General features: G+C 40.2%; 1 protein-coding gene across 2 annotated transcripts in view; it reads right to left on the bottom strand.

Moving 5' to 3' along the window:
• The window catches only part of SEPTIN7 (septin 7), a 113,180-nt gene that overhangs the window by 62,677 nt on the left and 24,992 nt on the right, over positions 1–25,511 (bottom strand). For both annotated transcript variants that reach the window (XM_087945178.1, XM_087945179.1), the window contains exon 2: positions 20,544–20,642. In XM_087945178.1, coding sequence (XP_087801304.1) covers positions 20,544–20,553 — 10 coding nt within the window. In that variant the 5' untranslated portion in view covers positions 20,554–20,642. The remainder of the gene's footprint in view (positions 1–20,543; positions 20,643–25,511) is intronic.

Raw genomic sequence — 25,511 nt, 5'->3', positions numbered from 1 at the left:
GTGCTGACCCAGCCCGTCTGTCAAATTTTAAAAGTCAATGAGGCCCCCGAGCCAAAAAGTTTGCCCACCCCTGCACTAAGCATTCAAGTTTATACAGCTTGGAGGTGGAAAATATGCATAAAAATGATATGGTCAAAATATTTACTTGCCTAATAATTGTGTAAACCAGGGGTCTTCAAACTTGACAGCTTTAAGACTTGTGGACTTCAACTCCCAGAATTCCTCCTCCAGTCATGTTAGCTCAGGAATTCTGGGAGTTGAAGTCCACAAGTCTTAAAGCTGTCAAGTCTGAAGACCCTTGGTGTACACAGTGTATAAGAATTACACTGCTCAAAAAAATAAAGGGAACACAAAAATAAGACATCCTAGATCTGAATGAATGAAATATTCTTATTAAATACTTTGTTCATTACATAGTGGAATGTGCTGACAACAAAATCACAAAAATTATCAATGGAAATCAAATTTAGCAACCCATGGAGGTCTGGATTTGGAGTTACACTCAAAATTAAAGTGGAAAAAAACACTACAGGCTGATCCAACGTTGATGTAATGTCCTTAAAACAAGTCAAAATGAGGCTCAGTAGTGTGTGTGGCCTCCACGTGCCTGTATGACCTCCCTACAATGCCTGGGCATGCTCCTGATGAGGTGGCGGATGGTCTCCTGAGGAATCTCCTCCCACACCTGGACTAAAGCATCCCCCAACTCCTGGACAGTCTGTGGTGCAACGTGCCGTTGCTGGATGGAGTGAGACATGATGTCCCAGATGTGCTCAATTGGATTCAGGTCTGTGGAACGGGCAGGCCAGTCCATAGCATCAATGCCTTTGTCTTGCAGGAACTGCTGACACACTCCAGCCACATGAGGTCTAGCATTGTCTTGCCAACCGCACCAGCATATGGTCTCACAAGGGGTCTGAGGATCTCATCTCGATACCTAATGGCAGTCAGGCTACCTCTGGCGAGCACATGGAGGGCTGTGCAGCCCCCTAAAGAAATGCCACCCCACACCATTACTGACCCACTGCCAAACTGGTCATGCTGGAGGATGTTGCAGACAGCAGAACGTTCTGCACGGGGTCTCCAGACTCTGTCACGTCTGTCACATGTGCTCAGTGTGAACCTGCTTTCATCTGTGAAGAGCACAGGGCGCCAGTGGCGAATTTGCCAATCTTGGTGTTCCCTGGCAAATGCCAAATGTCCTGCACGGTGTTGGGCTGTAAGCACAACCCCCACCTGTGGACATCGGGTCCTCATACCACTCTCATGCAGTCTGTTTCTGACCGTTTCAGCAGCCACATGCACATTTGTGGCCCGCTGGAGTCATTTTGCAGGAATCTGGCAGTGCTCTTCCTGTCCCTCCTTGCACAAAGGCGAAGGTAGCAGTCAGGATGCTGGGTTGTTGCCCTCCTTCAGCCTTCTCCACGTCTCCTGATGTACTGGCCTGTCTCCTGATAGCGCCTCCATGCTCTGGACACTACGCTGACGGACACAGCAAACCTTCTTGCCACAACTCGCATTGATGTGCCATTCTGGATGACCTGCACTACCTGAGCCACTTGTGTGGGTTGTAGACTCCGTCTCATGCTACCACTAGATTGAAAGCACCGCCAGCATTCAAAAGTGACCAAACCATCAGCCAGAAAGCATAGGAACTGAGAAGTGGTCTGTGGTCACCACCTGCAGAACCACTCCTTTATTGGGGATGTCTTGCTAACTGCCTATGCTTTCCACCTGTTGTCTATTCCATTTGCACAACAGCATGTAAAATTGATTGTCAATCAGTGTTGCTCCCTAAGTGGACAGTTTGATTTCACAGAAGTGTGATTGACTTGGAGTTACATTGTGTTGTTTAAGTGTTCCCTTTATTTTTTTTGAGCAGTGTACAATTATTTAACAATGGAAATGTTTTTATTTAAATACCAATCACTGGCAAGTATTATGTAAAATAGATGTTTATCTCAAAGGCAATTTAATTATTTTATGAGAGGAAAAATTTGGGTTTCTATTTCAGTATATTTCATTGGGAAAAAACGACTGAAAAAATATTTAGAGAAAAATGCATAAACCAATCAATCCCATTTCCATTTTTTTTCTGGGCTTTTCCAAGTTAACAATATAAGACACATAAATGTGTATCATCTTAGATTAAAAACCTACAGCCATTTACAAAGCTACATAATGAACTAACTAGTACTTGACAAATTCCTATGTAGTTAAATAATTTGTTGTTAGTTGCAAAGTCATGTCTGATCCATCGCGACCCCATGGACAACGTTCCTCAAGGCCTTCCTGTCCTCTACCATCTTCTGGAGTCCATTTAAGCTCACACCTACTGCTTCATTAACTCCATTCAGCCACCTCATTCTCTGTCGTCTTCTTCTATTGTCCTCAATCAAGGGACTCGCATGAGTCTTCTCCAGCACCATAGTTCAAAGGCCTCAATTCTTTGGCGCTCAGCCTTTCTTATGGTCCAACTTTCACAGCCATACATTGCAACTGGGCAACCATAGCCTTGACTATACACATTTTTGTTGGCAGGATGATGTCTCTGTTTTTTAGCATGTTGCCTAGATTTGCCATAGCATTTTTCCCCAGGAGCAAGCGACTTTTAATTTCTTGGCTGCAGTCCCCATCTGCAGTGATCTCGGAGCCCAGGAAAATAAAATTTGCCACTACCTCCATTTTCCCCTCATCTATTTGCCAGGAATTGAGAGGGCCAGATGCCATGATCTTAGTTTTCTTTTTTTTTATAAATTTTATTAAATTTACAATTAAAAACATATCGACATTACATACACAAAAGGGAAAAAAACAAAAAAAGAACACTCGGTATTCAAATTAAGGTAGGAGAATTGGATCTTGCAGACTGTCAAAAAGGATATTGTCTGTTTTTAAACGCATCTTTTTTTTCTTTCTCTTCCTTTGTTTCTTTCTTTCTTTTATAACTCTTCTTCTCTTTTCTTTCCAGTTTGTAAGACCGAGTGATCTTAGTTTTCTTAATGTTGAGTTTCAAGCCAACTTTTGCACTCTCCTTCTTTACCCGCATCAAGGGGCTTTTTTGTTCCTCTTCACTTTCTGCCCTTAGAATGGTATCATCTGCATATCTGAGGTTGTCGATATTTCTCCTGGCAATCTTAATTCCAACTTCTGACTCATCTAGCCCTGCCTTTCTCTTATATGTACTCTACGTATAAGTTAAATAGGCAGGGCGACAGTATAAAGCCTTGCCGGACTCCTTTCCCAATTTTGAACAAATCAGTGGTTCCAGTTCTCACTGTTACTTCTTGACCCGCATATAGATTTCTCAAGAGACAAGCAAGATTGTCTGATACTCCCATCTCTAAGAATTTGCCACAATTTGTTGTAATCCACACAACCAAAGGCTTTAGCATAGTCAATGAAGTAGAAGTAAAATTATGTAAGTATATAAGTAGAAGTAGAATTATAGTAGAATAGTAGAAGTAGAATGTAGTTAATTAGTACTTAGGAATTAGCTGATTAAATACAGTGAATCTTTTATTTTAATAGAATAACTTGAGGAAAATTAAAGGGTGTTTTTCTTCAAATCAACTTGATCTGTGATAAAATTAAATCCCAAAATTTGCACAAAGATTAATGGACAAAGGACTTCTACAACTACAGACTGTTAATGCTTTTATTTGAGCATGTTCCTTTAATTATCCACCCTAATCATCTGATCAAAGGAATGCTAAATGGAAATACAAGAACTTTAGGTATGGCTGAAATATCCTATTCTGCATCTGCTATACTTTTTATTTTAGTACAATGCCAGCGCTTGTGGTAGCCCTCACAGAAAACCTATTTTAATGTAGCAGAAGCTAGTTAAGTTACATATCTTATGCCAATAGATACACTGTTAAAATATGATCAATAAACCACAAATAAACTTTAGAAAGTCAATCTTTACAACTTTTTTCTGCCTAAACCAAAATTAAAATTATCATTGGGTTTCAAATAGACATTGTTGTCTAGATCAGCGGTCGCCAACTGGTGGGCCGTGACCCACTGGTGGGCCGTGAGAAAATTTTGGTGGGTCACGGAGAAATCTGACCCCCAGAGCATTCCCCCAAAACAATTAATCCAGGCTGTGCAGAAACACAAGGCTGCGCTGTCCACATGGCCCGCAGGAACGCTCCCCGTCCACTGACTCCTTACCCGGCAAACTTGCCTGCTAAATTGCTATTTTTCCTTTTCTGTTCTACTGTGCCGGGAGATTTAGATTATCTAGGAAGCAGGAAATGGTTGGATTTCTTGCTTTATAGCCAGTCTTTAGATCTTCGGCTCTGCTTTTAAGCACAGCTGAACCTCCCTTAGGACTGAAGGTTCTGTTATTCAGTGCAGACTCACGGCAAGCAAATTTGAGAGACTGAGCTAGCCGAGGGCAGATAGATAGATCACTGAATGATTCTGTGAGCAACTCAACCTGCCTGCCTGCTTTGCCTGATTTTGGGTAAAAGTTGCTCTTTTTTAAAATAAAAAATTCAACATTTTTTTTAAAAAAATTAAAATAAAGTTTATTTAAGTTTCATATATTTAATACATTTAAAAAGAAACAAACATATAAACAAATATATATACATATATACATTTTGCAGCAGGTATTGCGCATTGGTTACACTTTTCTTTTCTTTTTTTTCTTTTACCCCATAACATTGAAGTGATCTACCTTGTTACAATACCTTCCTCGTTCTTTTAATGTTTTATTTTCACAGAATATTTTATGATTAAACACGTCCTTCATAGTTTCATAACTTATTCAGATGTCAAATGTTGCTTTTTCTTTAACCATTCATACCAACAGTTCCAAACTTTGTAGTATTTACTATCTTTGTTGTTTTTTAGTAATTTGGTTAGGCTGTCCATCTCTGCACACTCGTGAATTTTTTTAATGACCATCTCCTCTGAAGGGACAATAGACAGTTTCCAATTTTGAGCGTAGCTTATTCTGGCTTCCATTATAATGCGCAAGATTAAATATTGATATTTTTTTCTATTTTTGAGTCTATCATACCCAGCAAAAAGGTTTCGGGTTCAAGTTTTACATCTTGTTTAGTTATATTTAGAATCCAATTTTTGATATTTTTCCACAACTTCTGGACATATGGACATGTCCACCACATATGAAAGTATGTTCCCTGGACACAGTTACACTTCCAACAGTTTGGGGGGAGGTTTACATACATGTTGTGCTGTGAGTTAATTTTGTGAGTTTGCTTGCTAGCAAATTTTATGAATTTGCTTGCAAGCAAATGTTATGTGACAGACTGAGCTAGCCAATGGCAGATTGATTTCTGAATGAATCTGTGATTCTGTGAGCAACTCAATCTGCCTGCCTGCTTTGCCTGATTTTGGGTAAAAGTTGCTCTTTTTTTATAAAAAAATCAATATTTATATAAACATTTATAATATCTACATACAAGCCATGCCCAGCCAATCACATGACCACCAAGCTACACGCACAAATTAGGCCACGCCCACAGAACCGGTTAGTGGTCCCTGGGATTTAAAATTATGAATTTGGTGGTCCCTGAGGTCCAAAAGGTTGGCGACCCCTGGTCTAGATTATCCACAAGTAACTTGTATTTTGAGAGGAAAAAGCAGAGGTGTAGATGCAGATCTACTAATGATATTGTTATCATTAGTATTGTTACAATAATATTATTATCTCTGGAAAGGGCTGCTTTTCCTGTGAAGAAGTGTGATTTGGGTGTATTTCTGGAAGCTATTGGTAGAACAGTCTTTGTCAAGCTTTGATAAGGTAATTGCAGTCGTATCTGCTTCTGAAAGATTTGGTTAAAATAACTCACATCATTACTCCTCATACTATTGAAATGTACCTAATATGGGATTGTCTTTAAAGATTACAGGTAGTCCTCAATTTGTAACTCTTCCTTGCTGTCATGCAACTGCATTTCGGGCACTCAACAACTGGCCCACATTTATGGCTGTTTGCAGTGAACCATAATCATGTCACTGCAATTTACAATGTTTCTACTAAAAACTGGTGTTTGCTTCCAGTTTTTGGCAAAAACACACCATAGCAAGCAATGGGCCAACCAAAGATTCCTTTTTTTTTTTCGTAACAAAAAAAAAAATGGTAAAATTGGGTCAGTCATGTGAATGACCACTTTATGACCATCATGACTTACAACCATAACAGGTAAGCTCCACTACAATGAAAAGTTAAGGGATTAATAACTAGTCAGAGGTGGGCTGCTAGGGGTTTGCAGGAGTTCAGGAGAGCCCCTAGCTAAGATTCTGTGCAGTTTGGAGAACCCCCAAATCCCACTCCTTGCTGGCCCCACCCACCCCTCCCCTCCCAGGAGTCCCCCATTTGGCATGCAGGTAAGTGCAGGGCACGCGCAGAGGCTCAGGGAGGATGAAAAACAGGCATCCTGGAAGTTCGGGAAGAGCAGAAATGGGCCCGTTTCTGGCTTCCAGAGAGCCTCTGGAGCCTGTTGCCCTTCCAGAGGCTCAAGGAAAGTTTCTGGAACCCGGGAAGGGCAAAAACACCCCCCCCTCATGGTGCAGGAAGCCAACTAGGCCATGCCCAACATGGCCATGCCCACCTAGCAACTGGGCAGAGAACCCTTTGCTAAAATTTTTGAAGCCCACCCCTTAACTAGCCCAGAATGCAATACCTTGTATGTAAATTTAAACTCATACAACTGTTGGTTTTTATCTATCAAATTCTTTCTAGCTTGGCACCTGAGTATTTGCATAATCACCTGCTGCATATGTATTGGCCTGACTTATTACTTCAATTACACCTTACTTATTCAAGGTGAAGTTCCTGGAGTTCCTGAAGTTTCCAAAAACAAAAAAAAGAAAAAAGAAAATAAGCTGAAATCTGAAGGCACTACTTTTTACTGGAAATGCTGGTGCTTTGAAGTAATCCCACAAAGGAGATCACAACTCACATAAGATAAGCCATAACATATGTGAAACCCAACTGTTTGGATTCACATATTACATGTGAAGCTACAAACCATATTATGACTTAGGATATTAGGTGACCTCCCATAGAGTTTCGGGATCTTTAAGACACCAAATCTCAAATTGTATTAATGCCCTGTAAATTTATTTGCTAATTGGAACTTGGCAGTAGGACATAGGTATACCTTTGCTAAAAGACGGAAAATTACCAGGAACTCCAAATAAAAAAAATGCAAATGTACATATTATCCATGACCAGATTTCTCTTTTCCCTGACTTTTTTTTAAACCTTAATTCTTAGGAATTTCTGAAGCAAAGAAAATGTCATATTATCAGAAAAGTTAAAAGATAAAAATAAAACATGGATGAAATTGAAAGCTGCAATGTAAGCAGAATAAATGAAATATATGAAAATGCTGAACTCATCAATAAAAAGGCATTACTAATAAGGATACTCAAGAACATAATACAATTCCTAGAGAAATGTAAAATTACAGCAAAATATACTTCTAAAATTACACTATTCTAAACTGGAAGACAGTTCATATTACAGTGCCCAAAACTTATATAGTAAGATAATAATGAGTTAATAATGTGTAGAAGTAGTCCTCATCTTACGACTGCAATTGGGTCCAGAATCTCAGTCATTTAGCAATAGATTTATGTGAGATGCCAATGTGACTGCCTTGCTCAATGACCTCAATCGCAACTTTCCCAGTCGTAGTCATTAAATGACTAAGCAGGGGTGCCAGAAGACCTGGGAGGCCTGGTGCACCTACTCCTTTACATTTTGCTGCAGCTTTTCATAGATGCATGCAGCCTATGCAAGGTGTAGCTAGGAAGCTAGCGAATGCAGTCTTTCTGAAGGCTAGAAACTCTCTAACATTCAGAAAATTTCAGTTTGCTTACTTTCTTGCATTATAAATTTAGCAAATTTAGTAAAGTTACCAAACCAAAATTTTCTGAATGCTAGAAAGAGCATTTCTAGCCTTCAGAAAGACTGCATTCGCTAGCTTTATAGCTACACCTTGCATAGGCTGGGCATATTTGTTAGAAGTTATAGAAAAGGTCAAAGGCATACATTGACGATTGCGATGCAAAAAATCAAGTTGCCCAAGAGTTGAGAGCACAATTTCAGGGGAGCAATTATGTCCTTTTGGATCTGTGCCGCCAAGGACTTGATATCCTTCAGACGGTCCGCTGAAAGGTATACCATGCACTCTGAAGAGTCTATAACCGTCCCCAGGTGCAGTATATGCATTGAGGGTGTCAGATGACTCTTGTTGAAGTTGATAGCAAAACCGTGGGTTCTCAGCGCATGCCCAATGATTTGCAGATCCTCCTTGGCTCAACTGTGGGATGCTGACTGCACCAAGATGTTGTCCAGATCAGCAGTTGCCAACCAGTGGGTTGCGAGAAAATTTTGGTGGGCTGCAGCATGCTGAGGCAGGGAGATGGGGCAATCCTGCAGTCTCCCTAGCAAATCTGTGTCGTGGCTGCTGCCTCCTGCCTCAGAACATCGAGGAGGCCGAACAGCAGCAGAAAGAGCATGGACCTCCTGAGCCGCAGGAAGCAGCTGCTCTCAGGTGAAGATGTTGCGAGGGGGAGGCTCAACCCGCTCTTCCTCGCCAGAAGTGCTCACACTCAGTGGGAAGGCGGCTTGTCGGGGGTCAGAGGGGCGGTGAGCGCTTTGCATGTGAGTGCTTCTGGTGAGGAAGAAGAGAAGCTCCTGGGGGGTGGGCAGATCGCACCCTCCCCTTGCAGGCCAGGAAACACCCAGGAAGGGCTCTGATGCCGCGATCTCCCGTGCCCCTGCCCTCAGGAACTTCTCTTCCTCCTAGGGGGGTGAGAGCTTTGCGTGTGAACACTTCTGGTAAGGAGGAAGAGAAGCTTCTGGGGAGGTGTCGAGCCCCCCCCCCTGCAACATCTTCCCCTGAGGGCATCGCTGGCAGCCACTTAACCTCCTCGATGCGCTGAGGCAAGAGGGAGGAGGTAACACCAGTTCAGATGTTCCTTTCCCCCTACCCCCATCCCCTCGCAGGCCAGGCCTATGCTGCGATCTCCCGTGCATATGAGTCCATCCGCCGCAGTATCACCTCTATTGCCCCACCTTCCCGACAGCCATCTGGTCTTCAGCACTGTGTTGAACCGCCCACACCCATGCCTGCCGCTCTTCCTGGCAGGGGGAAACGACCCCTCTCGGCTTGGACTCTGGGTTTGTGACTGGTATGTCTTAACTGGGACCAGGATAACTTTTCCTCGCCCGTGGGACCACCAAGTAGCAACTGCGAGCTAATTTCTCAACACGCCAAGTCTTTCCATGGGAAAGAGAGCAGCTGGGGTATCAGTGTAGCTGCTTGGTTAGTTCATAATCACCCTACCCGGAGAAGGAGATGCTGGAGGAGGCGGCAGTAGTGGAGAAGCAAGCCAGGTGTTAAAGATCCGGGGTGGGGAGGGAGGCTTCCAGGTGGGGAGAGGCTTCCAGCCTGGTCCTCCTTCCCTCTCCCAACTCCAAACAGTCACACTTGGCAAAGGAAGGAGAGATTTCCTCTGACTTGGGGAGATATGAAATGAAAGGAGAACAGAAGGGGGGGCTCTGCTTTTCTTTTATATTTTTGTTATAATTCAATAAGCATTTTTATATTTAAAAATATATATATTTATATATTAAAAATTAACTTAAATAGTATATTTATATTTAATATAAAAAAGAAAAAAATTATATTAAATATATTATCTTTTTTAAAAATTCATATTAGTGGTCCTCAGAATTTAAAAGTATGAGTTTGGTGGTCCCTGAGGTCTAAAACGTTGGCAACCCCCGGTCCAGATAACATTGTATCCGGACCGGTATGGTTCTGAGATGGGCAAGTAGTGCAGCAAGGATCTTGTTAAAGGTTCCAGGCACGGAGGCCAGTCCAAACAGCACTTCTGGATATTGCAGATGCCTGCCATTGCAGAAGAACCTCAGAAACCGGTGATAGTTTGGGTGAATGGGGACATGCAAGTACGCCTCCGTGAGATCGATGGATGTGAAATAATCCCCCTCCCTGACACTCTCTAACATGGATTGTAGAGTGTGCATTTTGAATCTGTGGTAGACTAAATAGTGATTCAGGCCTCTGAGATTGAGAATGGCTCTCCCACCCCACCCCACCCCTAGCCCTTTGGGATGACAAATAGGACTGAATAAAATCCGTGCCTCTCTTGTCCCTTTGGAATTGCCTCTATGGCCCGTATCACTAATAGATGTTGAATAGCCTCCTCCATCAATATTCACTTGGCAGCGTCCTTTGACATGGGGCAACGGATGAAGAATCTTGGGGGGGGGGGGTGATCACACCTCCAGAGAGAGGGAGCATATCTTGTCGTGCTTCGCACCCACGTGTCCGTCGTGGTTTGCTCCCATTGGTCTGCAAAAAGTTGTAGTTGGCCACCAATGGGAGCTTTGGTAATGTAGTCATTTGGATCGATGAAATGGCCAGTGGCCTGCCCCTTAAAAGGGCTGCTTACTGTGGGTCTGGGGCTTGCTTTTGTCTCGAGAGCCCTGGGCTGACTGGAAGTCCTGCCTTTGCCCAAATGGACCCTGAGTCTGTTGGAAGCTTGGCCTGTAGTAGGGCCCCTCTAAGGACTTCTGAAAGGATGGTACAAATCTATTCTCACCCCTTCGGGAAATGGAAGGAATAATCCTTCACCTGTCTCTGGGTTCCACAAGCACTGGTTCCAAGGAGTCCCCAAATAGCTTGCATCCCTTATATAGACCAGAGGCGAGCTTCCGTCTGCGCTTGGTGTCCAACTGCCAATGCTTGAGCCACAGAAGACGGCATGCCATCACTGCTGATGCGATGGCCTGAGAGGTGAACTCGGATGAATTAAATATGGCGTCAGCTGTGTACTCTGCCGCAGCAATCACGTTGTTGAAATCCTGGTGAGTTCTGATGTTACTGGCAAATACCCGCTCTTGCATCTGATGAAGCCAAATCAGCGATGTTCTTGTGAAAAAAGATGCAGCTGTAGTGGTCTTTACTGTCCATGCCGCCGCCTGGTGCGCCTTGCAGTGTTAGTTCAGATTTTTTATCATCAGCTTTCAGGACGTCATCTGCGTCATTAATATTGCCAATGATGATGCTAATGCCAACACCAGTTAATCCATTTCCAGTAACTGGAGAGTCTCTGCCAGAGGCATGGCCACACTAAAATATTTGTCAAATGAAGTGGCATTTGAGTAAGCGCCTGGTGAGTCCAGTTGTCGTTGGACAATGTTGCAGAAGAGTTTTGGCGATGGAATTAAATCTGCCTCCTCGGTCGGTTCTGTGAATAAATATCACTGGACTCAGACCCACCCAGAGGAGTGTCTGGAACAGCAGGCTCCAAATTAAGCCAAGTGGCGCTTTTAGCCTTGAAAAGTGAAGATTTGAACAAATGAATCTAAAAAAGCCCTTTAAAAACAGGCTTGTCAGTGGCTCTGCCCTCGTCAACAGAGAGATCCTGCTCAATCTTTCCCTCCTCTACTGTTCAGAGGAGTGGGAATCCTTGAGCTCAGAATATGCAATCTGAATCTGATCAGAGATAATCTGACAGTGGGCAAAGGAGGGCCCCGACAAAGGAGGGCCCCGACAATGGCAGTCCAGGCTGGCGGGACTGCTTAAGGCCAGCCACAGAGCTCTGTTGGACCGCCTCCGAGATCCATCTCTGAATCTCTGGTGGCATATTGTTATCATACTCCCTACCCTGGTATAGTCCCACCAAAGTGGGAGCCTCAGGAAGACAGCATTCTCGGTCCGCAACACCTTGGATACACGGCGCCTGAAAGGGAGACTGTCTAAGAGGAGCCATACTGGAGGATAAATATTTTTCCTGAGCACTTCCCAGCTCTTGGGAGCCACCCGGTGGCCAACCCTGGGTCAAGGTTCTACCATTCCAGCCTATCAGGTTAGAAAGATCTAGGGGTTGTCCCAAAGGGAGGCTAATCTCCTCCTGAACCTCACCTAGAGGACTAAGCTGAATGAGCTTTTCAGCTTCCTTGACCTTTCTAGCGATCTGTTTTTCCAAGGCCTTTTGGAGTCTATGCTTTGCCTTTTCCTCAGCCTTGGAAACTCTTGTAGATGAGATAGCCTTAGCTTTAAGTTTGGCTGCTGCCACCCTAGCTGACCTTGTGTCTGGGTCCTTTAAAGGACCCGTCTGGGACCTTTAAAGATGGTCCCAGCCTTGACACTAGACTGAGATGCGATCCGACTCGCACTGGCATCAGCCATCTTGTAACTCACTTCTAAAGTAATTAAAGTTAAATTAATTTTTATATAACACAAGTAACCTCCCATTAATTGACAATAATAACCCTTACTAAAGAAAGTAATAACACTAAGAAAAAAATTATCTAATACAATTTATAAGTTTAACAAGAACTCTAATCCTAACCCTGGTGCTCTGAAAAATGTTCACTAGAAAAGCATTAGTCCTGTCCTGAGGCAAATCTGTCTGTGATCCAGAGAGGGCCTGGAATGAGACTTCCGGTGGCACTTCCATCGAAGACGAAATGAAGACCACTATCGTGCGTGGCTTCGATCCGTGCTTATCCTGTTGGAGGGTCCCAATGGGACCAGATCCATCTTGGATCCACCTTGGAGGGGTGGGGGAAGAGGAGGAGACCACCAGCCGGGTTGAGGGGAGCCGTACCTCTCCTCCCTGGTTAGGTATATTCCCCTTGAAGACAGGAGGTAGCAGCAGTCTTAATGGTTGCCCTGAAGACGGGACACTTCTGGGACTTATGTGCGCGCTGGTGTGGTGAGGAGGTAAGTGGCATGTAACCAGACAAAGGATTTTGGACTTTTTTGACAACCCCAAGAAACAGAAGGAAAGAGCCCTCATTTAAGAGTGTGGCAGCGGTGAATGGAGAATAAGAGGAAACTATAAGGTAAATAAAAAATTGGACCATAAAAGGACTATAACGGAATTAGAGACCAAATTTGGAATAAGATACAGAAATTGACATTAAGCATTGGACAGAATGCTGGACTTGCCAGGAATTAACTACATTTAAAAGAGCTAATGGTTGAAAATTAGCAGAATTAATACAACTGGGGGGAAAAAGAACTTTGAAAAGTGGAAAGCGATGTTGAGCACCACATAATGGTTAAAGGTATATTTTTTTCTGATGATTTTATGGAAAATTACTGGTCTTACAAATGTGTGAATGAGAAATGAAATGAGATAAAAGACTATAACAACAATCCCAGAAGCACAAAAAAATGGGGGGGGGGGGGCATTGCAGCAAAGGGACAAGCAAAGATAATATCTTGGGACTGTTTGGTGTTGATTGTTACAAGGAGACAGAAGAATTAAGAGGAACTGAGATAAATGGATATTTTTGGCAAGGATTAAAATAAAAGACCCTGACGTTTAATAAAATAGAGAATAACTCAACTGATTAAATAAAATAGAAGAAATATGCAAAGAATTCAAACGGGAACTGCAATGAGAGGAATGTTAAAAGAGAGAATGGAACTATTGGACATACTGGCAGAAAAATTAATGGCGATGCAGTTCACAGAAGAACAAAGAAAGTTCAAGAAAGAGGAGTTTAAAGGAAGAGGAAAGCAACTTAGAAGAGCACAAAGAACAAGGGACATTGCCAGAAGACATGAAAGGAATTAAAATTAAGACATTGATGATAGATGTAATAAATAAAAGGGAAAGTATTCCCAAGAATAAACAAAAGAAGAAGCTGTACAAGAAGAAATTGCAAAAGAGAGAACAGGAAAGGGTGGGGGAGAAAATAAGTGATTGGCAGATGAAAATAAAAACAATACTAGAGGAAAAAAGAGGAGTGAAAAGGAAAGACTGGAAAAACTTAGAAAAGGGAAAGCTGGACAAAATTACAAGAAACTATAGGGCCGAGAGATTTAGAGATAAGGGTTAAAGATTATCTAAAGGTGGGATACCACATGGAAATGTATTTTTTTACTTTTTTTAGAAATATAGATTGGGGAGATTTGAAGTTCAAAACTTATTGGGAATTACCTTAAGATTATTATATAATTATATATGAGAAAAATGATGATAGAGTAAAAGAAATTAAGATGGTTTTATTGTCACTAAATTCCATATATATACATATATACATATACGTATACATATACATATATACATATTTATATATACACATACATACATATATATATATAGACCAGACGAACACAATACAGAAGCCTGATGATGGCAGATGAGATTCTGCCGAAACATTGCTACAACTTTAAAAGCACGGGAAATACCTGACATGGGAAAATACCTGAACAAAGCTGAATACCATACATGTAAGTACCCGCAAAAACTTAAGAAAACAAATATATATTCATATATTCATATATATTCATGAACTTCATGGAAGAATTTGAATCCAGAGCCCTAGCTAATGCCACCCACAAACCCAAACTATGGTTAAGATACATTGATGACACATTTGTGATTTGGCCCAATGGAAAAGAAAACCTAAACAATTTCCTAACACACCTAAACAGCACACCCCCCAAAATCAAGTTCACCATGGAAACGGAAACAAACAACTACCATTCCTAGATGTACTAATCTACAAAAAAAAAAAAAAACAGATGGCACACTAGGACACACCATATACCAGAAGAAAACACACACCAACCGCTATCTCAATGCCCAATCCCACCACCACCCAGCACAGATAAACTCCGTGGCCAAAACACTAATTGCCAGAACCAAACACCTGGAAGACAAGACACAAATAAAGACTGAACTATGCACCCTGACTAAAGTACTGACAGCTAACGGCTTCCACAAAAGCAAAATCACTAGCTTGATCCACAAAAACACACTGAGACATAATGGAGACCTAGAAGATGAACAGACCTGCCCTACATAAGAGGTACTACAGACAAAATCAGTAAGATACTACACAGGCATCATATCAAGACTTCCTTCAAAACAGACAGAAAAATAGCAGCCATCCTAAGAAACCCCAAAGATAAAATTGACCTGAAAACCAAGGCATATATGAAGTCCCCTGTGCATCATGCCCTGCCACATACATTGGACAGACCAATAGAAGAATAAGTACCCGCCTGGATGAACACAAAAATGCAGTCAAAAAGCTGGAACACACTTCCTCACTAGTCCAACACATGAAAGCCACAGGTCATAGCATCGACTTCAATGGCACTAAAACCCTAGCCACTATAGAAAACCCCAGCTACAGAATTATCAGAGAAGCCATAGAGATTGAAAAAAGACCCGAAAGCATGAATAGAAGACATGATTCCACCAGACTGTCAATTATCTGGAAGCCTGCACTCACAAACAAAAAAATCTCCACACCACAAGCCAGGCAAACACCTGGGCACAAACAGATCCCCCCTGATACCTCCAGCTCAAACACACCCCAACCAGGCACCCAGATGAAACTTAGCTTCCTAATAAATGATAGCTGTCCATTTACTTGGAGCCAAGTTGCACTAAAAGCCTCCAATACAGGAACACAATGTTGCCAGCCAATCAAGACAAAAAAAGCCACAGGACAGAAGATATTAGAAACACCAATCAAGCAGAACACAGCAAATTCCAAGACCAATAAACACAAGACTCCCAACCAATCAGGATGAAGAAAAAACCATTCTGGCACAGCAGTAGGCTAGCCCCAAACTTAAAACTGAAACGGCTGTGAAAGTCTGACTCACAGATGAACACAATACAGAAGCCTGATGATGGCAGATGAGATTCTGCCGAAACGTTGCTACAAAGATCACTGGAATAGATAATGATTTGATATGAAATTAGATAAGAAAGTTGGAAATGTAATTATGACGATGTATGAATGTTGTAACTTGGAACCACGTTGCTCGCTTGAAGAGATATATAAAAAATAAAAAAAAACTTTTATTAAAAAAAAGAGAGAAGGCCTGGACTCAGTCACCCTGCTAGCACGTTGACTGTCATCTTCAAGACTCTGTTTTGACAGTCTATGAAGCCAGTCACGCCAAACAAAAATAACTGCCAAACTTTTAGATAGCAAAAAAACCTCCTTTGCAGTTGCGTTTCTAGCAAACCGCTGTCCTGATGCATCAGCTGTGGTCCAGAACCAAAGAGTGGAGCCTCATGTGCGAAAAGCTGCTCTGGGACTAGTCTCCTTAAGAGGCAGGCAGCCCAAAGAGCCTCCTCCAAGCCATTGTGACTCAAAATGGCACTCCCACCAAAACTATGCTTCAATGGTGGCTAGCGGAGCGCCTCTCAGCTGATCTTCAGCAGACGGCTCCAGGTCTGCCAGGAGCTCTAGGCGAAACATTTGAAGGCAGACAGCTCCATTGAGCTGCAAATTGTAGCACTTTTCTCTGTCACCAACTGTGGCAGTCAGTCAGTCAGTCACCACCACTCTCACGTCCTGTCACTCTCCAATCGGCAAATTGGCTTGAAAACAAAACGACGTGAGGCATGGCTTCAAGCTCAGTGACTGGAGCCAAAGGCTCTGGCCACTGAATGGTGAAAAATATTGATGCTAATTCTAGTCTCACTGAAGTAACAGTCCTGAAGAAAAACACAGTGTCAAAAAACATGTCTGCAGAGTTCCAGACTGAATAGAAAACTAGGGACCTTTGGAGTGCAGGAGGCATTGTCCTCAGTTTAAACTATTCAGTCTAAAGAGCTAGCAGACCAGAATGAACTACTGGATCCTATCAACACCACTCTGGAGAAGTTGGGCAGCTGTGCAGGTCTGGCTGAGGTGATCCTAAGGTAAGTGGGTAAGACATCCCCTGAAAATAAGACCTGGTGCTTATTTTGGGGCCCAAAAGAAAATAAGACCAGGTCTTTTATTGGGGGGAAACATGGTAAATACCTAAGAACTATGTCAGTGTTCCAACACACTCCAAATCAATAAACTCCGAGACAGGCATATTCTCTTTTTAAAAAAAGTTTATTTTTTAATTATTTAAATACATCTTTGCGAGAACAGTGTGGTCCAGGTGTTTTACATTTTAAATCAGTCATATCCATAGTCACAAATACAACTTTCTAACATCACATCATTATCTATTACCAAATTCTTTTTTTATATTCTCATAAATTATTTTTATCAATAAATCTCTCTTTCTTGATCATATACTTAAATTCAACATTTTTACAGTTTAATCTATTCATATCATTTCATTAATCATTCAAAGTTTCTTATTTATTTTATCCACTATCAAATCAATCTCCTTTCCAATATTACATATATTTTATTTTCTTTGTGTTTCCTTCTAACTTCTCAATTTTACAAATATATTTTCCATCTTGTTTTCTTTAGCCAACAATATAACAATATATCCTCATTACCTTATACAAGTGGATAACAAAATATTTAATGCATTAAAATCATTCTAATCAATCTCTAACTTCCTTGATCATATATTTCTTATGCTCAGCATGTTTACAATTTAATCTATTTGTACCATTCAAGATTTCATTTTAATTTATATTTTCCCTATTATATCCCCCCCAATATTACATTTGCCACTGTTGCATGTATTTTATTTTCTGTATATTCCCTTCCCTCTAACATCTCATTTTACACAAATATATTTTCTTTTAGCCAATAATATCAACCTTATAACATTATAACCTTGTTACAGTACATATATGAATAACAAAAGATATAATTCATTAAAAATATTATCCTACTATATGGTTATGTCTATTCTCTATCAGGCTCCATATAATATTCCCTTTCCTATCTTAAATATTAATCACTTTTATCTTCCATAAAAATTTATTTGTCTTTCTTAGTTCAAGATCTATAATATTTTACCAGTAAAATACCTTTTCATGTGGTGTCCCCTTGTCCCCGATTTCTAACCATTATTTCTCAGTCTCTCATATTAATTCGTTTCTTTGGTTGCTTACCATTTTCTATCACCTTTTGGCTTTTTCCCTTAATCCTTCCTCTATTCTTAATCATTTTTTGATATTTTTTCTCCCATTTCTCAAGATTTGTCCCCACCCTCTTCTGATCTCCTTTCTGTAATTTCCTAGCCATTTCATTTATCAACAATCTCTTATATTTCCCCCCCATTATTTATTGCATCTATCATTAATATCATTAATATCTCAAGTTCAATTTCTTTCTTCTTCTTTTGCATTATTTGTTGTTCCTTTTGTTCCATTCACTGGTTTCTCTTTTTTCTAACTCCTCCCCCATCTTTGTTCTTTTTCTTCTTCTTCTGTTATTGTCGCCATTTCTGAATTTTTCTCTGTGTTCTGTATTTTTGTGCATAAATCCAACACCCACATCTCATTCATGGCTCAAAGATCCATCTTTATTTCTTTACATGTCACTCATCTTTGTATTGCTTATTATTCCAATTGTCCAGTATCCAGTGAATTTTATTTTATTTGAACCAGTGTCTCTTTTTTAATACCAAGATTCTCAAGTCTTTATTTAGTGTTTAGCAATCCAAGTCACCAATAATTCCAGGAGTAATATCCTCTTGTATTCCTTGCTCTTTAATTATAATATATTTCAGCTTCCAGGGGTCTTATTGTAGTGTCTTTCTTTTATTCCCTTTTACTTTCTTCTTTTGATTAGGTCGTTAGTTTGAAGGAATCTGCAGGATTTTCCTTTCATCAACAAATGGCACTTTTAGTCCAGTTTCACAGCCACTCTTTTTCTGTTTTTTTTAAAATTAGCTTCACCATTTTTTTAAAAAAATCAAGTATTATTTCTCTTTTAAAGCAATTATTTCCAGCATTCAAATTAATGCCTTCCAATGCCAAATCCTGTCCGATCACCAATTCCAAATCAGTATTCTTCCAAATTTATTCCTTTTAAAATTTTAACAGTTTAAACTCTTTACATTTCCAATTTCTTCTTCTATCTTCCAAGTCACTGCTAACTCAATTCTTTAGTCTTCTCTGTTATAGTCTTTTTGGGGTAAGTAAAAATAAAATGAATTCTTCTCATCCATTCCAAAACTCCATTCCAGCACTGTGTTTAGATGTTCCTCGGTTATCCCAACTCTGTAGCGGCCATCTCTGGTCGCTCTTCTTTCCATCGCAGCGTAGAGAGCAAGCTCGGGGTTTTCACAAGGGAGTTGCGTTCTCCCCCGGAATCTCACCAAGCACCTCTCCTTTGCTTCGCCACCCTTACAAGGCAGCTATCGGCTCCGTGCGGAGCCCACGAACCGCGAGAAGCCAGCGCAGAAACGGAGACCTCCATTCACTGCTTCTGGTCTCATCATACCATCAGCCGGAAGTCTCCGAGACAGGCATAGTCTCAAAGTCCCATTATATTAGAGTAGTCATATTGGAACATCTAGAAAAACCCAAATCTGAGAGTTCCAGATTTTTCCTTCATAATTGAAAATCAAAATCTCAGTCCATCACATAGTCCAATCACTGGTCATCTCAACAAGAGACATCCCTCCAACCACTCCTTATCAAGTGCAGGATAACTTGCCCTTCTTGACTCAGAAAAAGAATATTGTTATGTCTAAACTTTCACCAGTGTATGAAATCCCCCTTTCCAAATTCCCAGGCACTAAAATGTGGCAGCATGGAAGCGTCTAAATAAATATAGCTTCCAAAGCTGACAAACTAACAACAAACAATTCTTGCACAACATTTCTGAAGAGCGCTGTTATATTGATCATCTTTCATGATACATTTTAAATGTCAGAAAGCATACCTAGTTAATCGTTGCCAAATTGAATGCCTTTTATTTGCTAAGTAAAACAAGAGTGTGATGACCCGGGGCATGGCACAAAGGCAACACACTCAGATAACCAGTAGTCCCTTTATTAGCTCCAACTTTGCCCCCAATGTTCCTGGTTACCTTTTGGGCTAGAGTAAAACTCTCCCAGGAACAACCTTTGGCTGCAGAGAATCCAGTCCAACAAAAACTGTAACTATAAGTCCAATCAAGAAAAGATGAGGTAATTAGTCCGGCAGGGCAAGAGAAGGAATTCCAGACATGAAGGAATGGCAATAATTCAACTCAGTTGGGAGGATGCCAGAAACACAGATAATCAAAGTCAACACAAAATAAACTCAAGTTTGTTTAGCAGCCATCGCTCTCAGCTTGCATCTCTTTTTAATTCTTTCCAGGTGTGCCTAATGAAGGAAATCAGGCCCTTCCCTCCCCCATAAACCACGCAACCCACATTGCTCTCTTCTCCGTTCCTTCCTGTGTGCAGTAGGATGAAGAGGGGGTGGGCCTGGGTCTTCCTCTGAACTCCCTGTCCCTTGTTCTCACTTTCCCCTGTTCTGCCCAGACGGACTTTGCCCTTCCCCAGTTTCTTCCACAGCCAATGGAGCCACACTCCCGCTCCCTATCAACTGTTTGTCTTCCTCTGGATTCAGACTCTGACAGGGGCATGACAAAGAGGAGAAACTTCTATTAATTGAAATACAGACTGTTTGCATGTCATGCCATATTAATTTTATTATTTATTGTTCTACATCACAGTAATGACCGTCAAGCAAAGATACTCCATTAGTAGAGGCGGCATCTACTTATAATAATGCAGATTTGTAAACAAATTTTAAATTTTTAAACTAAAAAAATGAATTACAAAACTGTAACTTACCTACTACCATAAGTGTGAATTCAAATCCTCTCTTGACAGATTTTCTATAAACTTGATTGGGGAGATTTGCAAACCCCACATATCCTTCAAGATTCTTCTGTTGCTAGGATAAAAACATGTGAAGTTAGGTTACTTATGTTTTAGTATAACTGACTTATGATTTATATTATTTTTTAAGAACTATATTCTCTATGACAATGGCTATGTACCTTTTATTCTAACTATAATACCTAATAATATCTTGCAATACTTTCAGTCTCTCTTGTTATTTTTTAATATTTAGATATTCAGTATTATGGTGTATTCTGTTCTTGATAAGTGAATATTATCTGATCCCAAATGTGATATAGCAATGGTGGCTAACCTTTTGGGGCTCCTGTGCTGAAAATTGTGCTCGCACTCGCACGGACGTGCAAGCACCCAGAAGGCAATATGCACACCCCATGCCCCTTGTGAATGCAATCCCCCTGCCCCTTACCTGCACTGTGCATGCACACACCTCCCAGCTGATTTTTGGTCCGTTTGAGGCCTTTTTCAGCTTTCCAGAGGTTCGAGAGAAGCCTCTGCAGCCTTTGCAGGCTGAAAAATGGGCCCATTTTGTCACTTCCAGTATTTCTGGAAATACCAGAAGTGACGAAATGGGCCTGTGTTTTTCGGCCTCCAAAGGCTGCAGAGGGTTCCCTCAAGCCTCTGGGAAGCAGAAAAAAGCCTCAAATGGGCCAAAAATCAGCTGGGAAGAGCGCGCGTGCGCAGTGCAGGTAAGTTTGGCTGGGGCTCGCGTGCCTGCACAAATGGTGTGTATCGTGTATCGCCATCATGGCAATACAGCATTGGCTTGGAATATTGTTTCTAATTAAAACCCTAAGTTCAGATAGTATACAAGTTATCTATCATCTGGACCAGGAACAGGCTGCAATCTTTTTCTGAAGAGTTCTATGAATGGTAACCACCATCATTTCTCACTAGTAAAATATAAACCAATAAATTGTTTCAATAATCTGTTGTCTTCTATATATTTATTAATGTTACTGAAAATGTATCCATTTTCTCTTACATTTTCTTAAAGACAAATATGCTATTTAAGCACAAGAAAAAAATGCAATATTCTTTTAAAAGAAAATCTACCTTTAGAAAAGATAAGAATACTTACAGCTACTTTGTAAACAACGTATTTCCATCATTTTATATGTCCATAAGTAAGCAGCCAAAAGTCACAGGAAGCAAGGAATTCCAGTAATTTGGTAACACAAGCCAGATTCAGTTTTTATCAAAAAGAGAAAGGAAAAAATAGAGTTAGTTACATTTGTACAATGAAGGTGTGTGTGTGTGTGTGTGTGTATCTGTGCATGTTTTATTGCTCAGAGCAATAAACTATTTAGAATGATACAATAAATAATCAGTTAAAAACTTTTAAACTTTTAAAACAAATCCCAAACTTAAAATCCACCATGGATATCATGAAACAGTACTGCCTGCCTCAAACAAACCAGGAAAAAAAATATTTAGATATTGTGCTGTAAAAGATAGGAACATAATAATAAAAACACTCCACAGAAGTTAAATAACTTGAAATGTGTCACAATTTCACTTTCATACTTTCAGTGTCTATCTTTCACTATTATTCTATAGAAAAAGAAAAGATACATGTGCTAAAAACGTTTTTAAAAATAAATTTAAAACTTTACCAGTGATTACTCATTTTAACAAACTTAAAACATCAAGTCAGTATATATCTATTACTGCAGAACATAGAGCAAATTATATGTTACATTCTTAATTTAATTACATATTAAAACTTAGCAAATAGCTGCCTTTCTGATTTTTTGTTAGAATAGTAGAAGCATAAGGGCTCATATAGAAGACCCCTTATTTTCCTTCTCACAGTCACTTCACAATCACAACCTCCTTATGAGAGCTTTAAAAGGGAAACCATAGAGCTAAGAAGTTTTAAACTTTTATGTATACATTCTTATTCAGTCAAACCCATTATATTTATATTAATGTAAAAAAAATTGAATTCAAAAAATGGCTCAACTGGAGTACTACATAAAGTTGTGTGAAAACTCTCCCAACCACAACTGACATCTGCTCTTTGAACAGGAGTCACAAGTCTAGGAGGACCCCCAAATTGTGTACCCAGTTTGTCTGGGGTATTGCCAGCCCACCCAGAACTAAAAATTATAAGCCTCCAAAACACAAGGTGCCACATATCCACAGCTACTCCATCTAGGGTTCAGTTGAAGCCTGTTTTACCCCATCCAGGCCCCTTTAGCCTCCAAGCACTTTGAAAGAGCAGCCATAGCATCACTTGGGTCACCAATAGTGGAGATGTAAACCTGAGCATCAGCATCAAAACTCACTCAGCAGTTTCATGTAGATATTTAAAAGGAACAGAGAGAGTCCTGAGTCCTGTGGCACCTGAGAGGAGTGGCTGTGAGCTGGACTTCTTGCCCCTTATCAATACCAATTAGAATTGGCCAGAGAAAGGAACTGAACCAGTGTACTGAAAGCTGCCAAGAGGCCAAGGAGAGCAAGGATGGATGGATTCATTCTGCTTTCCCCAGAGATCATAGACAAATGCAACCAATGCTATTTCTATCCCGTGACTGGGCCTGAAATCTGACCAAAAAGGGTCTAGATCAGGGGTATCAAACTCAATTTCATTGAGGGCTGCATATCAGGGTATGTGTGACCTTGGGGGGGCTGGGGTGTGTGTGACCAGGTGGGTGTAGCCAACATAACATCACTCATGCTGGGGGCACTTATGGTGGCCCGAGCGCTCTGCCAGCAAAAACGGACTCCTGAGCTCCGTTTTTGGCTGTGATGGCCTCCTGCAACCCTCTGCTAGTGAAACCGGAGGTCGGAGGGGCCACGCATAGCCTTTGCAAGTTCCATTTTCAGCTGGGAGGGCCTCCTGCAACCCTCTGCCAATGAAAACAGAGATCAGGAGGGCCGATCTGTCTGATCATTACATTTTTTTCTTTTTAATGGATTGGCTGGACATGAAGAATTGTCCTGACAACATGTCTAAGAAACATCTTGAGAAAAGGGGAAGATACTGACAGGCAATAGGACTCTGATGTTTACTGAAGAGCCAATTTAGTATGGTGTTAAAATGTTGGCCTAGAAACCAAGAACTGGGACTGCCATAGGCATGGGTGACTTTATGACTGACTTTTTCTCAGCCCAACCAATGTTGATGTAGGGAAAATAGGAAGCAGGAGCATTAGGAATGTCCCAGCCCTGAGTTAATATGACAAAGGTGGGATAATCTAATAATAATATTGTATTATTTGGGTGGTGCTGAAAAATAGTCTGTATGATAGTTATGGAATGGCAGCTTTGTCTTTCACAACTATAAACAGCCCTGTGATCAGTTGTGTTCCAATCAAGCAAGTGAATCCTCATGGTCTCATACTTAAATAAATCTGTGTTAGCAGAATAGTAGTTAGGAAAGCATTTTATGAGCCTATGTCTTTCCTGTAATCTAAACTATGTTTATTCTGCTGCTACTGTCAGGCATGTTTTCATTCTATCTAATCTGCATACTACAAAAGGCACTAGTGCAATCATTTAGAGAAAAACGGTTAAATTTTAAGTTAAAATTTAAGTTTTGTTTTTAACTTAAATTTAATTTAAGTTAAAAACAAGCCACACTACTGCACTAAACAGGCAAAGCCATGAAAAGCTAGGAATCTTAGTAATTTATTCCAGAGATTTGTTCTTTTCACAAAGCATTTTCAAGCATTGTAAAATGAGCCTCAGTGGCGGAATGGTTAGAGGGCAGTACTGCAGGCTTCTTATGTTGACTGTCAGCTGCCTGCAATTTGGCAGTTCAAATCTTACCAGGCTCAAGGTTGACTCAGCCTTCCATCCTTTTTTTTTTTTGAATTTTTTTTTGATTTTTTAAAACAAACATAAACAAACAAAACATAAAACATAAAAACATAAAACATCTTTTTTGAAAGCAGCATGATCCCGGGTTACATCTCTTCGTACAGACACAAATTCAAGTTCATGCTCATTTTTATATTCCATTCCATATCTTATTACTATTCTACATTTTCTATATAGCTTCTCCCCTCTTTTCACTTTCTTAATTTTATTTTATTTATTTCATATCAATTCAAATCATTGTACTTATATTCTTTATCTGTCCTGTTTCAACTGTCTACTATCTTCTCTCATTGAACAAAATTTCTCCTGTAATCACTGATTGGAATATGACGCCTTTATATCTTTCCCCTAAAATTATAACACTTAATATAATACATAACTTCTGTTCGGATTCTGCTTGGTACATTCTAAAACTACACACTGTATTTTTAAAAAAAGAAAAAATTATAAATGTATAATATAATTAAAACAACAATCCATACCAATTCAATTCTATCATTAATATTAATATTCATTTAAATCTTAACGTTTTACACATTACTTTTCAGATAAGTATCATACTTCTATGGGAACACTTATGAACTTTCCATAGTTAATTCCCCCCCACTTCACTTATATTTTATAAAACATTGAGTAATTAAAATGTTCCCGTTCCTTCCTAATTCAATTTTCTCATTTATTTTATTTCATTTATTTTGTTCACAAAAGTTTCACTAAATTACACTGACTATTTTATCCCACTTTTTAATCATATGTTGTTTCCAATTTTCTAACATTTCTATTACAAATATAACAATACCATCTTATGTACCTTCACAGAATCCCTTTTTCAGTTAAATTTTCACCCATTATCTTTGAATAAGTCCTGTTTCTTTACATCTTGCTCCAAACCTTTATAACTTCTCTTCCTTTCCTTCTTCCCTTTCTTCTTCTCTCTCCCTTTTTTACCCCCCTGTCTCTCCACCCCCATTTCCCTCTTCTGTATTCCCCTTTTCTGTTGCTTTCCAACTTTATATCCACTTTTCAAATTATTTTTCCCTTTTTTGGCTGCTTTTTTAAGTCTTAAATTCT

Source organism: Notechis scutatus, chromosome Z (genome assembly GCF_049901735.1).
Source record: "Notechis scutatus isolate UNSWTSFEM ecotype Mainland chromosome Z, rNotScu1.2, whole genome shotgun sequence".
NCBI lineage: Eukaryota > Metazoa > Chordata > Lepidosauria > Squamata > Elapidae > Notechis > Notechis scutatus.
The sequence above is the reverse complement of the archived record's forward strand: the minus strand, read 5'-3'. Positions and strand labels throughout refer to the sequence as shown.